General features: G+C 35.8%; 1 protein-coding gene across 9 annotated transcripts in view; it reads left to right on the top strand.

The window, feature by feature from the left end:
• LOC139139800 (ly6/PLAUR domain-containing protein 6-like) overlaps nucleotides 1–9803 on the top strand; it is a 97371-nt gene extending 87568 nt beyond the window's left edge. For all 9 annotated transcript variants that reach the window (XM_070708722.1, XM_070708725.1, XM_070708724.1 and 6 more), the window contains 4 exons: nucleotides 847–1020; nucleotides 3944–4039; nucleotides 6428–6567; nucleotides 7117–9803. In XM_070708722.1, the coding sequence (XP_070564823.1) occupies nucleotides 888–1020; nucleotides 3944–4039; nucleotides 6428–6567; nucleotides 7117–7305 (558 nt within the window). In that variant the 5' untranslated portion in view covers nucleotides 847–887 and the 3' untranslated portion in view covers nucleotides 7306–9803. The remainder of the gene's footprint in view (nucleotides 1–846; nucleotides 1021–3943; nucleotides 4040–6427; nucleotides 6568–7116) is intronic.
• Nucleotides 9804–18113: the final 8310 nt, after the last annotated feature.

Genomic DNA, 18113 nt, shown 5'->3' with positions numbered 1-18113 from the left:
CTGATCAGCTATATTCCATCAGAACTACAATAGCTATTCTTCAGTGATATCATTTCTAATATCATTCATGTCACAGTATGGCCAACATATGTGTTAACCATAATAATCAACAGTTTGAAGTCGTTTGATTACTACTTATTTTTTTAGTTTTGCTCTTGTGAACAAAGTAATGCAGGTTTATTCTCAGCATATGACTTAGTAACTCTGTCATCAAACACACAGACACACATATGGATTCATTTTAATGTGTGTATGTCATTTATGATGAATGGTGTAACAAAATCTTTAATGGTTTCTTTGAACTTTTTCACAGACATTCACATAGCATTGTATTTAACTACAGCAAGTGCATTCAATAAATTTATTTTTTCACTTTGATTTGCCAGTGAATTGCATTTGTCATCCAAACTAACCCATCAGTCTTGTTTGTTGACGAAGTGTCACCAACCCCATCTGTGATTGTTTCTGCAGTGTCTGTAAAGTTCCATTTCTCATTTGTAGCAGGCATGCATAACTCAGAGAGACTCCCTATTCAAACACTGGGTATAAGTGTATAGATTACTCATATACTGAACTCAGTGCAGGCGTTGAGTGACATTAATTTATTTAGAAAACAGATCCACATGTTTGGCTGGTCTGAACAAGAATAGTTTGCCAGGCAAAATTGCCCAGCTGTTTTGGAGAAAGGATCGTCACGTAAGCAGATACAAATGTTCTGACAGGAAAGTTACAGAATTAGCCAAGCTTTCAGACTTGGAAATGTTCAAATAGTGCAACGTATAAGTGTTGCTGGGAAACTTGGCTGACAAATGTTTTAATGTATATTACTGTGTACATTTCTTGCAGATTAGTGTGTAGATGACTTGGTGAAGACCCAAGATGAAAGAATGATACTGCAGTGGAAAGAGATTCTGATTCAGACAATACTCTTAGTATTCCTGATCAGTGTCTGTTCAGCTAACATATCCTTTGAAAATAACACTGTGTATGCAGGCCTCATACCAGCATTTAATAATACTAGTAAGTAAATATGCATTATACTTTAAAGCAGAAAATCATGCCGTTCTATCAAGACCAGGGTGATTTTTTCCCCAATGAATACCATCACTCCATACCAGTGTAGTGTGTGGCAAGTTGTGTTTGGATAAACCAACCTCAGCAGCATCAGTATTGAAATAGTCATTAAGATACTGCCAGTGATCATCCCTGTCAAGTTCAAGTTCTCTAGAGAAAATAGATTTATTTTGATTCGAAGGCTTTAATAATACCAAACTGCATTCCTACAATGTCATATTAGAAAGCTATAAAAATCGTCACTTCTAGTTAAGAATTCTGCCTTTAGACTTCCATTGACAGCACCTTTTGGCTTGCCTTTTGTTGTCTTGTCATAGGAGGTCATACAGTATTCATTGTGAGTGATTGCTATACATGGTCAATTCTTGCATGACCTAGTTGATGTCCAGTTTTGGTTGACAATGTATTGTTGTTAAATTGGTCAAATGTTACCTGATTTAAAAGAAAGAATAGCATTACCAAAACACATCAGGTAGCCAGCAGATCTCAAGCGTTTATTTACTGTGGCAAACAAAACTGGTGTGGAAGTCCAAACATATCAGGCAATATTTGCCTTTGTTATTTAGCACGAAGCCTATAGCTATGACTGATCTGTGCAACCATTGCTCCGAAAGAGTAGTAACATAGCTGATGAAACTGTTGCGTTGAGACAGGAAAGATAGCATTGAGTGACACAATTATTATCATACTCATTGGAGAACCCAGTGGCAGGCTAGCAAGTACCATATATATTGAATATGTGACAGAGATGCAGAGAACAGTGCATGCACACACACACATGACAAATATTTGATTATGCTACAAAGATCTAGATATAAGGTGCATGTCTACATTGTAGTGGTGAAATCAATAAAATTGTTAAGGCTAAATGATGATTATCAAGAAAATAATTTTAGATCACAAACTTTTGGTAATTGTCTGCAGATGAGGCTTCAAGCCATTGAGACATGACCTCAACAATGAGTTACAATGAAAATGCTCCAATTGTGATAGCATTTACATATCCTGACATCTCAGTCAGTAATAGTTAATCTAACAGAGGGTTATGGTAAGCTCTCATTCTGAATGTCATGTTGCTTTTAAAAAGCCATATTGAGTCAAGCAGGTATTTGCATTCTGTCAGTAAATTTAGGTTATGATGAGTCTAAATCATATGACTATCAACCACTGTTACTAGACTGAATTTTGTCTAAAGTGTTCTCAATTTTTAATGAACTTTCAGGCCAAATTGTCTTCTGCAAGTTCCAGCTGATTTGATGTGATTTGATAAATCATCTGTCCAATGCTCATCAAGTAATTTGATCTTCCATTACCTTCTCTTCAAGTGTGTAAAAGAGAAATTTGAATTTAGAAAAAAAAAGATGAATGATTGAAGAATGAAATTTCTTTGATAGTTTAATTGTTACAATTGACTTTTTTATGATACACACTGAATTTCAAAAGAAGCAGACCTGTCTAAATCTGTTGACTTTAAACAGTCTGCTTGCCCGATAAAGTCATCAATAGCAATATCCTTATAAATATGGCGTCAAGGTTAAGAATACTTTGAGGTTTTAATGCCATGTATTGCATTTGATTTTTAAAAGCACTCATATCATGATCACTATTTCAATAACCATCCCTCCCATGCACTGTCAGTGTTCAAAGTCATATACAAATAACCAATATGAAATCAAACTTTTAAACTTCGAAGCAAGGAAACATTACAAACATTTTTCTAAACTATATTTCCTGTTAGTGTTTGATGTGTTGGTTGAAGCGCACAATGGTTGTTAGTGTTCCTAAATTTGATAAGATTTGGATACTCTTGAAACAAAACCATGTACAGAATAATCTATACTCTTGAAACAAACCCTGTATAGAATAATCTATACCTTAGGGTGTAATACGAATCCACTTTATTCCAACTTCCATTAGAAGATGAAAAGTTCTTGTCTTGTTTAAACTTTGGCATTTAGCATGGCAACATGCCTTAGGGAGATTGTGTCTGGATAATTGTGTCCAAGATCCATACACCCTTCACATCTCATTAACTTTCATACATTCAAGGTGTTAGTGTATGTGTGTGTGTTTTCTGAAGCAGATCTATCAAATACCTTCCCCTTGTAACTCTTTGGTCTTTTTTTTTTACACAATTACCATATACAGGGATATTATACTGACGACTGTGTATTGCACTGTGATGGATAATGTTAGATTTTCAATGTGGAGAACATTATACATTTACAGTGCACTGTTGCAAAGAAACCAAAGTATTTGATGCAGACTTTGATATTTTCTTGAGGTCATTGTGTCTGTTTCTTGCTATGGTGTTTCGAGATTTAATGTCCATTTCAGAAATGTACAAGGAAGGCAGATCTAACTATATGGATTACTCAGAGCCATACTTAAAACTCAGAGATTGTTTTTGAAATTCCATCAGCTGTGGCAAACCATCACAAGGGACTTGTATTTCTTTACTTTACATTACACAGAAGTAGGACTAAACCCAACGGGAAAAAGGACTACCTCATGTCATTGTTCTTGTTGTTTCTAGGGCAGGTCAAATTATTCTCCCCATTGCCTTATAGGCATGTCAAAACTTCCACTCAATAGATCTTTCACAACCCTCATGGGCTTCACCATTTCTCTCTTGACCTTGTAGAAAATCTGTGCTCTCACCTGACCAAAATGAAAAAGCAAAATACATATTTGTCAGATGTTCAGTGAGTCATCTCCCTAGTATTTTTCTGAAAGACAAATTTTTGGTCATAATTTTATGACAGATGGTGAGTCAGGGAGAGTTAGATTACAAGTATTAACCAAACAGAACATTTATGAGTAGATCATAACTTGATGTTTTCAATAATTTTTTTCTTCCTTTTTTCAGCAACACCGTTTCCAAATGCACTCAAATGTATCGCATGTAGAAAAAGTGAAAATGAAGCCTGTAACATGGTTGCATTAGATGCATTCTGTCCAATGGGTAAGTCTGAACTCCTTGTCTTGTCTTTTCTCATTCTGTCCAATGGGTGAGTCTGAACTCCTTGTCTTGTCTTTTCTCATTCTGTCCAATGGGTGAGTCTGAACTCCTTGTGTTGTCTTTTCTCATTCTGTCCAATGGGTAAGTCTGAACTCATTGTCTTGTCTTTTCTCAACTCCTTACTAAGATTGTATATTTCCTGTCAAACCAAAGATGTACAACCTTGACAACATCATCTAAGCTGTGAAGATGTCAGGTTTAATTGCTCCAATTTTAATGTCTCTGGTGTCGTTTCACTGCCTATGCTCTCACCAGAAGGTTTTCCATTCCAACCCAAAAGCCCTCAGTACCTTGTGACCGAATAATAGAATCTATGTGACAATGTACAAACATGAAATGTAAAAATGAAAGCATTGTCTTTCTGAGGATGAAATTTTTCCTTTAAAATTCTGTCTTTCCATAGATGCATTTAGCAATTTTAGGGTCACATTCTGAAATACCACAATAAATGATGAAGCCTTCAGCTGAATCTCTAACCCTCAAATCAAACCATTAGATTAGTGGATTTATTGTGAAATTGCTGTGTTGGTTTTATCAATTATTTTCCCATGATCACTCTTGAAAGCCGCTTTGATGAATTAAAACCCTATAGAGTACATAACAGCCCAACTATACACAAAATTTGAATAAAGAATCATAATGAGACCATTGTTAAATCTAATGCAATCCTTCATACTGAAAGTCAAGGTATCTCCATCCATCAAGTGCAAGGTCAGTGCTGAAGTATTAGTGTAACAACAATGGCACAACAATTTTTGACATATATCCATGGTTTTTAACTTATCTTTGTGAATATTTTGGTGTTTGACGCACAAGTTAAATGTTTGAGTAATAGAATACTCACACAAGAATTGGAAAAGTGTGAAGTTCCATTACTGTTTACATTGGGCAGTGGTGGTCGTGTTAACTGAGTTTTTATCAATGAAAGAATTCCAGAACACAAAGGATATCTGTCTTCCACTGTGGTTGTGTCACAGTGTAGCTGTGTGAAGTGAATAGGGCCACCCACCTCACTGAGGCAAAGTTTTAGACTACAGGTAATTGTAAATGAAAGTGTACATGTTTGAACTTCACAAATTTCAAAATTTCACATACTTCTGTGTTTGGTTTTTGTGTCTCAATTGGAGAAGTGAATTCTGCCCTAGCATATCCCAATGCTACACCTACTGCCAACAAGGCAATATAAGCTTACACATAGTACCGATTTTACATAGTCCTGTCAAATCCTTATTCAGCAGTTTGCCTTCAATCCATTCCAGATTAGTACAAAATCCTCTTGTTATGGTCTCATCAGTTCTCTATGATAATGTATTGCTTGTCTGCTAATATTTTGTAATTATATCACCGAGATCTGTAATTGTATCACTGACAAAATGTTGTCTGTTTATAAGTAAAAACAGCGTAAGAGTTGGTATTTTACTCCCATTGTTTCAGTGTCTGTAGATTGATGTTCTACAGTAAGCTGCTACACATCATTCATTGTGCAATCTTCAGAAATTCTTCAGAAATATTGAATACAGGAGTATGGCTTAATCTAACAAGCATGTATCAGATTTTCACCAGCTGTATTTGAATAACTTTCCTTATGTATTGATGGTGCCCCTTTCATCATTATTGCTAACATTGAAAGACATACATCTCAGTAGATTACAAAGTTATACAGTGCACAATTTTAGGCTGATCAATATTCTTTCTTCCTAATGGAAAATATTCAACACAGTGTCTTGTAATAATCTTTCAACTACAATGAAGATGTTATTGAATGGACACATTTGGTTCATGGAGTATATCATGGTATCCTTTTAAATAGTAGAATGAACATCACCTTGTTCTTCTGAACTTCATTGATGATAGCAGGGTTTGTGTATTCCTGCACATTTCTCAATTTTCAAACTTTTCCATGAAAGTTGTGGGGAAATTTGTAATACTCTATTAAAATCACAGAAAATTCATCTTGCGTTAAAACTGTCAGAGTGTATGCATACTCTGTCTGCAGTTGATGTGACATAGACAATTTCTAATCAGTCAAAAAGTTAAGGAAATAATTTTCCAGACTAAAAGATTACCCCAGATATGTGCTGTGGATATTCCTAGAAAATCCTTGAATTTCAAGTTACTTTGAGGGCATGGAGCCTTTGAAAGATTACTGTAATCTGGAAGAATACATTAAATCTCTGCTGAGTGAACTATTCATTGAGCGAGCTCTCTAGGATTTGGTAGAGCGCCCTCTGTGACCTGAGTGTAGACAATATTTGTTTTTTTTAGAAGTGGAATTCACTGCTGATCTTTTCTGAGGTTTGACAATATTTTTTGTCTTATGTTCTTTCTTAGGTACAAAGTTTTGTTACACAGAGCATAGTTTTAATACCACAAATGGTAGAAGTTTAGATGTTTTCAAAAGATGTGCAAGAGAATATGATTGCAGTCAAGACACTGTCGGTTGCTTTACAACTGAGCACAATGATGTTAGGGTAAGATAATAGAAAAATCACTTTCTGTTTAAGTTGCTGTTTGAGAAAATGTGTATGAATTATTGTGCATTGGCAGTGTGTTAACAGAATGTACCCATAGTTTTTTTCATAAAGATTGTTGATGTATGTCAGGACAATTTATTCTGTAGATTTCCATATTATCTGTCACATTAGAAGATCTTCCTATACCATAGAAGAAAACATTGCCTTTAATAGATGACTGTTTGTTACTATGAATCCAATCTACTTTTCATGCCAAGTTTCATTGCAATATAACTGTTTTCAGATCATGGAAGTCTCTGGACAAAAATATGAGGAAATTTGCATGTATCTTTGTACCAGTAGTTGCAATTAGTTGAGTTGTACAGTTTATTTAGGTTCAGTTTGTAACCAATGGCAAGCAAAGGGAAGCAAGATGACTTGAATTATGATAGAAAAGTCTTTTTTATTTGTTCATTGAATCTAGAAAATGACAGTGCCTTGTGTAGACTCTTCCAAAACTCTGTACTCTAATGACTTTTTTGTCTTTTCTGTTGTGTTTTTTTTCAGAAATGCATTTCCTGCTGTGAGTGGGGCATTTGTAATAGAGATGTCCCTATAAATGCAAGTACTGCCACTTTTGCTACAGTAGTTCCACCACTTCAAATTGACAATCCATCAAGTACCAACAGTTTATTTTCATCAACGCAGCTTTTACTTTCAATGCTTTGTACAGTTTTTCTATTGATAAGAAGATAGTGGTTATTTAATGTACTTATTGTTGATTTCTTCAGTATGTAAAACATGAGGCTTATTCTCATAAGAAGTGTGGAACACGGCCATGACTCTCTCACACAGACAATCAAGAATGCAAATCCAGTTGTCATAGCAACTGATCTTCCAATATGTGTTGCCACTAACTTATTTATCTCTGTTGTTGCATGCATGGGCAGCCACATTGCTGGAATTTGATTTGTCCATGGAATTCATGTCAGCAGGAACCAATTGGTCACTCTGCCAGGTGGCTCATGAAACTGTGTAAATGAACTTTAAAAAATATCTGAGAAGGAGATCTTGTTATTTAAAGATATTGAGCAGTAATCTGTCCTGCAAAACTGTGTATTAGTTTAGTTGAATCTAGTTTTGTCTTTCAAAGCACTGTGAAAGATTCCCAAACTGCCCAATGTAGATATTTTCCCCAGTGTATTTTGTACAGTTGTCAATAGCAATAATATGTGATGTTCTGTACTTTGTTTCACAATTCTCTATTTGTAAACTTTCCGTCGTGTTTTCACATCAATTCAGAAAGGTATGCTTTGGCTACACAAACTTAGTATATCTTCTTAAATTCTGTAGATTTCCATGCAAAAAGCTTCATTGAGTTCTGTGTAATTCATGTTACAATATACACAATTCTTGTCTAGAACATTTACATATGCTTTAGTCTGATCCAAGCTGTATGTAATTCCTTAATGATAATGTAAACTTCCAACTGATGTAGGAAGCTAGCTTGATTAGCAAATTTACCCATCAGGACCAGTGACAGCATCCTTGGTGGCAGTCACCCCTGTAGTTTTATAGGTACAAACTGCCTTTATGTGAATAGCCAGTCATTCAAAAGGGGGTGCACAGGGTAAGCATACTAGCCACTGTGAATGGATTGATAGACATCAAAATTGGACAATTATCACATGTTACCAAGCCGTGGATTTTACTTACATTTGTGTAGCTGAAGTACACACCCATTCTCTTCAATCTCCCTTCAGAAAAATTTCAATATCTGTACAGTTTCAGTGTTTATTTTTTTCAATATTTATATTTCTATCAAACCAAGCTTTGTACAAATGAGTTGCTTGCCATTGAGTCTTCTATGTACCGTCAATGCTGTAACAGATTTGTGAATTTCTGCCTTCATTCTCAGAATTTGAACAATGTCACTCTGATATTACTGGCTATGCTGCATTGATTTAGTTCTGCATGTACTTCACAAACTTGTGATCTTTGTCAGGTCTGCAGCTTTCTACTTGAAACAAGACTAGTATGTGAGTTTTATGATTAATATTGTACCATGGTTGGCCTGTACATCATGGTTGGCCCTTCAAAAAAAAACCAAAACATGGGACAATTTTGCCCTCCACTGAATGCAATACTCAAAATCAAACTTATCATAACAAATCATGTGCATGAAATCTCTGCATAATCCAAGAGCTTTGATTTATTTCAGTGTAAACAGTATCAGCGGACTCAGAGAGATTCTAACTTCAATTGTCAACCTGACTTAAAAAGTGGTAAGAGTGTTAACATTGCAGAGAGCACAGTGTCACCCAGCATAGAAAGTACCCAAGAAATAATAGTGTCTTTTGTAGTCTGTAAGGTTATCAGAAGTAAAAACACAAAGGTGGTGCTTCCTCTGTTGTCAGCTGTTATAACTGTTGAAAATGACAAATGAAAACTTGATTCATGTAATGCAGACACATGCAGCAGATCAACATGTAATACCTTGTCCATTCTGCTAGAGACTGCTGGCTGTGAGTTTACAAAGTATCAGATCTCTAATTCTTGCAGTGCAATAGTTCATTGGGTGAATGAATCGTCTCAAGGCACTGTTTGAATCATTTCTCAGAAATTCACATATTATATATATGTGATACAACTTAGAATTGTACTTCAGCAGTCAGAAAATATTACTCTACCACTTGCACTTAGTCCATGAAATCCCCGTAAAGGCTTTAACACTTCAACCATCGACGATGTTTTTACCAGTTTATGTATGAGAACGTCATGTGATGATGCTAAAACACTTTGAAAATCTACAGCGTTGTTTTTAGAAGCACAAAGACTGACTTTTATTGATACAGTTGCATGCAGTGTAATTCATTCATTATCAGACAGTACTTTTCATGTCAGCCAGTCTAAATTTAAATCTTTCTCAACTTTATTTGTACATACATATCGTACAGTAGCAAAGGGTTGATCTGTTGGTGTAGCGCCCTCTGTAGTTCAAAGTAGCAAAGTAAAAATTTAAAGAGCTTTCATACAGTGACACATGTGTAATATTTGTTTTTATGTTTTTGATTATTTTATGTAAATATCAGAAATATTTTTTTGTTCTTTACAAGTCATAGAGCTGACACTGTTGACAATGGTCTAATTTATGATACTCTTATAATAGTTACATTGTTATTTGGTCTTCAGTGCATTACAATGTAAACACAATTTTGAATATTAAGAGAAATAAATGTCTTTTTCTAACAAAAGCAATCAATAATTGTGTGAATTCATAGAAAATTTTGTGAATGTACACTTTGATGTTCTTAATATCATACTTACAGCAAAACAATTTATATCTGTCCACTGAATATAGGATACTGTCATTTGGTATGTATTATGCTACTACCACCTAGAATACAAACTTGCTGGGAAGAAAGATAAACTAGGTGTAAATAGTTGTCAATGGTAGTTTCCCCCCCCCCCCCCCCCTTTGTCACTTACTAACAGACATAATGAATTTTTTTAGCTTTTTACACATACGATCATAAATACTTGGAATACAAAGAAAGACAGAAAGGTAGCCCCCTGTGTCACTGAATTTATTTATTGACACTGTACCACTTGGTTGACTTTATCCACATCTGAATTTATCTATTGACATGACCACTTGGTTGACTTTATCCACATCTGAATTTATCTATTGACATGACCACTTGGTTGACTTTATCTAAATCTGAATTTATCTATTGGCACTGTACCACTTGGTTGACTTTATCTACATCTGAATTTATCTATTGACACTGTACCACTTGGTTGCCTTTATCTACAGCTGAATTTATCTATTGACACTGTACCACTTGGTTGACTTTATCCACATCTGAATTTATCTATTGACACTGTACCACTTGGTTGACTTTATCTACATGATAACTCAAGAAGTAACTGGAGTGTTGAATTAGAATGGCCTTACAGCACGCTGATCAATGCCTTGGATTATCATCATACATTGCCAACCAGTAAGGGCATCTCCAGGATCCATTTCAAAAGATGTTTCAAAGATAAACATAACACCAGCTTGTCTTGGATTCAGTGGCAAACATTTGGTTAACACATCATTGAAATGAGATCTCTGATCAACACAACAGTTGATGTCTTCTTGCTGTGTGTTGATTTCCCAATGTATGCCAGTGTCACATATGGGTTTAGTACTGACAATGTACCCATAGAAGAAATATGTATGTATACATGCCATCCTTTGGGTTAAAATGTGTTGCAATGTGATCTACAGTAGGGTCTACAAATCTGTCCACATAATGATCTACAAATTTGGATATACTGTCATCAAGTGATTGTAGTCAATTGTGTTTCCTTACAGGAAATAATTTAATTTACCATTTTCTCCATGTTTCCCTGATCACTAAACTAATCATAGGTGACACCTTTGGCCATGCTGTGCAATGACAACTGGTTGCACAAAGTGTAATTCCGTATAAAGCATTGTGTATATGGGTAGAGGTTTACTATGGTCTGACAACAAAGGTCTACAATGAGATAATGGCTTTGTGACGTTGAAATGGCCCACAACGCTTATATTGTGTGATGGGCACCACTGGCACCAATCCAAAGTTTTGTGTTGGCAGAGTAGTGCATGGTCCATGGAATAACGAAACAATACTGCTGCACAAATGAGCTCTGTGATCTATTCATGCCCTTTGTTAAAAGCCCTGTATCCAAATAAAATTGCCATATGTATTTCTAAAAAACTTTATTATAATTATGCTACCATGTACCATACTGATTAGACAAGAGCTCGTTCCACTGATGTTAAGATACTGGTACTGTTTTAGCACTGATAGCAGTGCTAAAACGGGTCCCAAAACCAGCATATTTGAAAATTGCCCAGTTGGTACATTTGAACACACCTATCTGAAAATAATCTGAAATTGTCCACTTTATTTCAAAGACCAAAGTCTGAATTTCGATAAACATAAAATATAGGTCTGTAACTCGCCTCTTGGTGAAAATTAGTTGAGGTCGATGATGAATGAAATCTCTGAAGCAGCACATAGGATATGGAGAACACAAATCATTACATTAGTGCAACAGCGCACCGTGCACTATGCTTGATTCAGCAGAGTTGAGATGCAGCACAAAATGTACTTTTATGATACTGCTCTTTAAAATGAAGCTAGTATTCGTTCATATATATATATATATATATATATATATATATATATATATATATATATATATATACTATATATATACAGTATATCTAGAATACATGAAATGTACAAGCATATTAGTTTCTACATTGTATCTTATACAACAAAAATTTGCATTCTCTCTTTTCTTTTTTGACTGCTGCATGCTGAAAAATTAGTTTGACATGGCAAAAATAAATCCAGTGACCAAAACTCATAATGACTGATAAAACAGGGAGTCGTAGAGTGAATTAATTTTGTGGTTATTCCAGCAAAAGTCAATTAGGGCACCGTTTCAAAAATGTGAGCAAAATAGTAAGGTAATTCCATCAGCATAGAAAATTTTTGACATTTACAAAAAAACAATAATGCAAATTTTTAACTATGCATGACTAATGTACAAGATTCCGCTACATTCTAGACATTCATCCAAACACACAGCACAACAACTAGTCAAGTCTTATTCAGCAAGCTACTGAAGTTTGTCTACAGGCAGATACACAGAGAGACAGATAGACAGACAGGTGCTAAACATGTACAACATAAAGACTCAGAAATAAAAACTCAGACAGGAATAAATGTTGTCCATCAGAGAATCCAGTTACAGTCACCGCAGAAGTGACTAACAACACAAAAAAACCAGTGCAATTCTTTTTGTATAAACCAGGTAAATTTATTAGTTAAAACGACTTTATGAAAATATTTACAGGCACTATATGGAACGTGATATGGTAGACTTTTTGGGAACAATGAAAATTAGAATGCAAAAAAATACAGACTTAAGAAAACTGATGAAGGTCAACAAAGTTGATGAAATTGATGAAACTGGTAAAGTTGGTATTTGTGCTTATTGCCGCTTAAATACTATTATGCTGTATCACAATTTCCTAATTTACAAAATCTGATAATGTCTTGGCAATCTTTAGTGGTTTAAATGTCATAAACCTACAAATCACAGTCTTTATCAAAAAACACTTTTGAATTACAATTTTGTAATCTCTAGATTTCAAACATGATGTAACTTAAACTAGACTTAAACGTGATTATTACTTCTTAATTATCCTAACAATATTTTGCAGTGAAAACAGTTACAATAATATAACTTTACAAAATGACCACAAGGTATCTTGAGTCTCACAAATAAAGTTTTTTCAACCACTGATTATAGTTATGTTAAGCAGACACCTAAAATACTGTGTGATGCTTTTACACTGCTTAATGGTTAAACTGCCAACACAATAATGAACACAGCAATCAAAATACAAAACACTGAACATGACACACTGCAGGTTCATCAAGACACAGAATTGTTCTCAAACAATTTCTCGTGTAAAAATGCATCTTATATAGGCAATGAATATCCATTGAAAATTCACTCATTGACATTTCCAATCCTTAATTTCAGCATTAATTCACTGCCAAAAATCTCATCTTATAAGTAATAGTGTTACTCATTATGGAGAGATTACAAAATATGAACATGCATAATTTGCATGTGAGTATAAATCACTTCTCAATACAATCTAGCAACCCCTGACTTCAGGAATAAAGTCCCTGACTGCAAATTGCATGATTACTTAGAACAGCAACAACCTTAACTAGGTTTAGGTATGCACTTAACAATCATTAGACAGATTTTAAATCAAACACAGACTTGGACGCAAATTAATCTGGATTTATTCCCATTATTAATTTAATGATCTGAATAAATGATATGGTTACCAAATAATTAATTTAAATTGTCATAAAGTCAAAATTATTATGAAAACAAACATTCATCAGAGATTGCTGATGAGCAGCCTGTAACTTGGCACTGTGCCAAATATTCTTTTACCTGCTTGTTTGCAAATCATATGACTTTTACTATTGACCTGTTACAAAGAGTCATAAAAATCAAAGTATTCCTAGCCATGCCTGCAGTTTTACCAATGCCTGAGTGCCATGTCACTTTGTCAATTCATTACCTCTATTGGTTAAAGTGAAAGAATTCAAATTTTCTCAACAGGCAATAAGTAATCACTCACCGCCATATACAAGTTCTAGTATACTAGTTCAGATAACATATAAATGACAGTTTCATGCAGTAAATAATTCTTGTCTTTGCCCATTCCACTGTAGGGATACCTTTACCCGGCATTCTTACTATTTCAAAATGAAATACCTGTGCACTATTAGGTCACTCTCAATACTGTAAGAGAGAAAAAACTGAGATGTGGTGATTCACAAATGTGTTTTATAAGACCATCTCTTTACTGCCTGCTTGTGGAGCCTTGTAAAATGCTCTGATTTTCCACAGTGACATTGAACTTGAAATACATAATATGACAGAACCGCATGGCCTTCAAGGGCACTCTGTGGCGTTCCAAAGGTATTTCCTGAGGGATACAGTGTATTCTGCCACCAGTACTTTTCTAGGCGAAGCAAGGAAAAGTACAGGCAGCATAACTGTACACTGGTAATTTCCACTGCCCTATTAACTATGAGTGCCAGTAATTCTGAATGTTTATTTATCATATAGGTCATGTGACATTTACAAAAATAAACAGAGTGTTCTGAAACAAGGGAAAATAGCATTGTATTTGGGTCTAATACAATCCTAACAGTCCCCTAGACAGCTTATATGCAGTTTTTAATAGCATGGATGCTATGGCAATGACAGCTGTACAAAATATACTTGGTAACAATAACAAATGAATGCATATTACAAATTGAAACACCATATGCAAGCTTCGATGTTTACTCGGTGTAATATACTTTGAAACTTCAAGAGCATGATGAGACAATTTTTGCTGTCACTCCAAAAGGGTAAATCAAGATTACTCTGCCCAAATTGGGGTAGAGTAACTGTGGATATAAAATTCAGATATTGTTCACTGATAAAGTAAAACCTGTTCTAAAAAGATATTCTGGAAAGACATCCTTCAAGAACACAAAAATGTCCTGTAAACAAATAAAAACATGGAAATTTGGGTTTTTTGGAACATCTGACTCAAAAGTCTGTCCACAGTAGGAAGTTATCATGAGAATAATGGTATCCTAAACAATATGTTTCACTTCATTTATATTTGTTACATTTGCAGATTTAAAGTATGGCAATTTGTTCACAATAGCACAAATTTATAACCACATATTATCACTGCTCAGTTTTGACACTAATACAATATAACTGTTGTCAATGATACACTTTTGTTTTGACCTGTGTCAGAGTTCAGCTATAGTTTATGACAGTATTGTTTGACAAAGAAAGAATTGACAAAACCAGTTTATAGACAATGTGTCATTAACCACACTCCTGAATACTGTGACAAAATTGACCTATAGACAATGTACCATTACATCTAAAATGTACATTTGTAAAACGAACCATGGGATGGCCAAGGCTGATGGTAATTGACCTATTTCTGTGCATGGCTTTACAATACAAGTGTCATTGACATCATATGCAATGGTTTCCATGTAAATGTTTAAGGAACATTGTTACATTTAAATGCCCAATGCTATGAAAGTTCACTCAGCCTCCTAAATGTACTTATATACATTTACTGGTTTGACTCACTCTGACAATAAAATCGACCTTCTCTAAATACTTGTACCATAGAGTTGTCATTTACATCAGAATCTGGCAGTTGCATCTGCAGTCTTGAAACTGAACCTTTATTCCACTGAATTTCCAGTTGTCATAGCAAAGGACTTGATATTTACTTGAAAACCAATCATATTGTGCTTATTCACTGTCAACACACTCTACATCAAAAAGGCAAAGAAAAATATGTTTTCATTTTATACCAAAATCTTGTTTCTTTTTTTCCAAAATCTAAGCGCAGTCCCTCTACTGTTGTTTGTTTTTTCTTTGGGGAAAAACATACCAACAGAAAAAACTTCCCATCTGTTCGAGTCAATCTCCATGGAACTGGTTTGGTGATAATGCAACATTCCCTGCGGTGTATCAAAAATCTTCAAGTCATTACTACAAGTAACCCTCTGGGCAATATACCACTTGTTCATTGAACTCAAATGAACTAAATACTTTTTTCTGATTGGTCTGCTTTAACAAGTGACAAATATACAGCAAACTAGACCGTTTTCTTATAGCACGACTCTTTTGAAATAAAATGTTCCCTGAGGACCACCTTGGAAAAACAGGTAACTTTATCAGCAAAATAACAATCATAGATTTCTTGTAAGGATTTGTAAATATTATTGATATCTTAGAAATAATATGTTGCCCCAGATGACTACTAAAATTAATGCAAATTAATAAAACATGACAGCTATTGGTATTCAACAGCATGAGTTATACAATACAATACAATATAATGTAAAGGCACTGACAGCAGAGCTGAAGAATGGTCTCTATTGTATTTTTGTGACAATAACCATGGGTCAGGGGTCATCTTTGACCGGAGTGCCTTCGAGACCCGAGAGCACCGCTTGCTTACTGTAACATGAAAAAGAATGCAATTACCGTACAATATGCTATGGACTTAAAACTGCAAAATTCTCCTCCCAACCCCATGCCTCCCGCTACAGCTTCAAGTGTAGGCGGCCGATTGAACCAAGAAAAAATCAGAGGACCATACTGCCTCGTGGTCACCATGAGTGTGGGCCCGATCTCCCTTTAGTATTCTTGAGTTAGCAGGATCTTGTATCTTGTCTTGCCAAGTGCAGTGTCTCAATATCACTGTTCCACTCATCAAGGATGCAAGTATAATAGGTCATGTTAATTGAAGTCTCTCCTAGCTCCACACCGTGATGTAATTGTAAGTATTAAACTTTAAACACACACGTGACGTGCCACCTTGACCTCCACCAACCGCGCGCGGTACAACACACTGATCTACGGTAAAGCCATGCGTATTGCTGGCAAACCCGTGATAGCATCAGTATATATCTGCCCGTCATCAACATCAAAACAGCCGTACTTCTGAAACATGCGTCTTGTTGTGTCGTCTGCAGTCAAAAGTTGGACGGAGAAAGCGCCCTTCAAGAGGTATATGTGATCGATCAAGTGTTTTCCGATTCCTTCATAGCCGGGTAACATGAAGAAGCTAACGATTAGTTTCCCTTCTGCCGCTATATATCCAATCACGTCATCGTTCTTGAGTGCGATGTATATATCCCATGTCGGATGAGGGAACAACTTTCCAGTGAAAACGGGTGTTGACTTCTCGAGAATACCATCAGTTATGTCCGGGACTTTACTCGCCAAGGTTTCCATGCACCGGCGCCAGACTCGAACGACGTCAGTTAGTTTGTTGGTGTCGACCGTAACTTCTGGGTCTATTTGTCGCACTCGCGTTCGTACAACTGAGTCGATCATTTTCGATGTCGCACTTTAATGTGCTTATGATGTTTGTTCAGATGTTAGCTGCAATAGAATATCAGACGACGTAACAGCGTCACATTATAATCATGCATCGTGGTCGTGATCGTTTGCATTTGGTCCGTTGTATACAAAATCATAGAACAACCCTTACGTACTGACCCCGGAACTGATTGCAAGTAGATTGGTGGCGCTATTACAGATGGATGTCCCCAGCTGGCTGGAAGTGGCTGTCTATCTCTGGGCCTCGGCCAGTGCCGGGCCATTCGATGTCCTGGACATGGATAGACAAAATAGACGCGGGAGTTGTGCGTCTCTGCTCCCGATGCCAGGTAAGATTGATTGTTACCAATAGTTTTGAAGGGGCCGATTTTCTGAGCAAATTGACTAACTTTAAGTTTAACCTGTGCACATTTTTAAAAGGAGTAAGGGAGGAGTCATTATCTACGGGGGGGGGGGGGTCCGGAGGAATTTCATCTGAAAATTGAAATTTTGAGTTCCCCCTGCCAACCATGATACATTTGAGTGACCCCCCTCTCTAACTCAGAAATTTTGACTGACCCCCCCCCCCCTTAAAAAAGTTAAATACCACTGCATGTATTTGTAAAATTTACAAACTACAGCAATAGCACATACCTTTCAAATCCTGAAGTACCATGCTGGATTATAATCATCTCATGATGGTTTAAAAATATGAAACCCACAAAATGAAATTTAAAGTGACGACAAAATACAGATAAAAGCTTTAACCATATCCAACCATATAGTATTGTTTAATTTGGATGGGTGTCATGACAGGGTTTTCACTAGGATATCTGGCTGGGCAGAATTTGAAAGTACATGGGGGACGCAAGAGGCTGAGGGGAATGTGTCAGAGGGGGGTGTCCCCTTGCCTGTGTGGAAAATTTTGAGAAATTGATGTGTGCAACGGTGCAGCCCGGTGCAATCTGAGAGGTATTTTAATTTGCATTTTTGCTAAGTAAAACTGGTAGAGCACCCCAAGGGGTCTAGCACGAGAGGAGGGTATCCCCTTCACATTGACAATTTTG

Source organism: Ptychodera flava, chromosome 9, assembly GCF_041260155.1.
Source record: "Ptychodera flava strain L36383 chromosome 9, AS_Pfla_20210202, whole genome shotgun sequence".
Taxonomy (NCBI): domain Eukaryota; kingdom Metazoa; phylum Hemichordata; class Enteropneusta; family Ptychoderidae; genus Ptychodera; species Ptychodera flava.
Note: the sequence above shows the minus strand (reverse complement) of the source record. Positions and strands in the feature narration are given on the sequence as shown.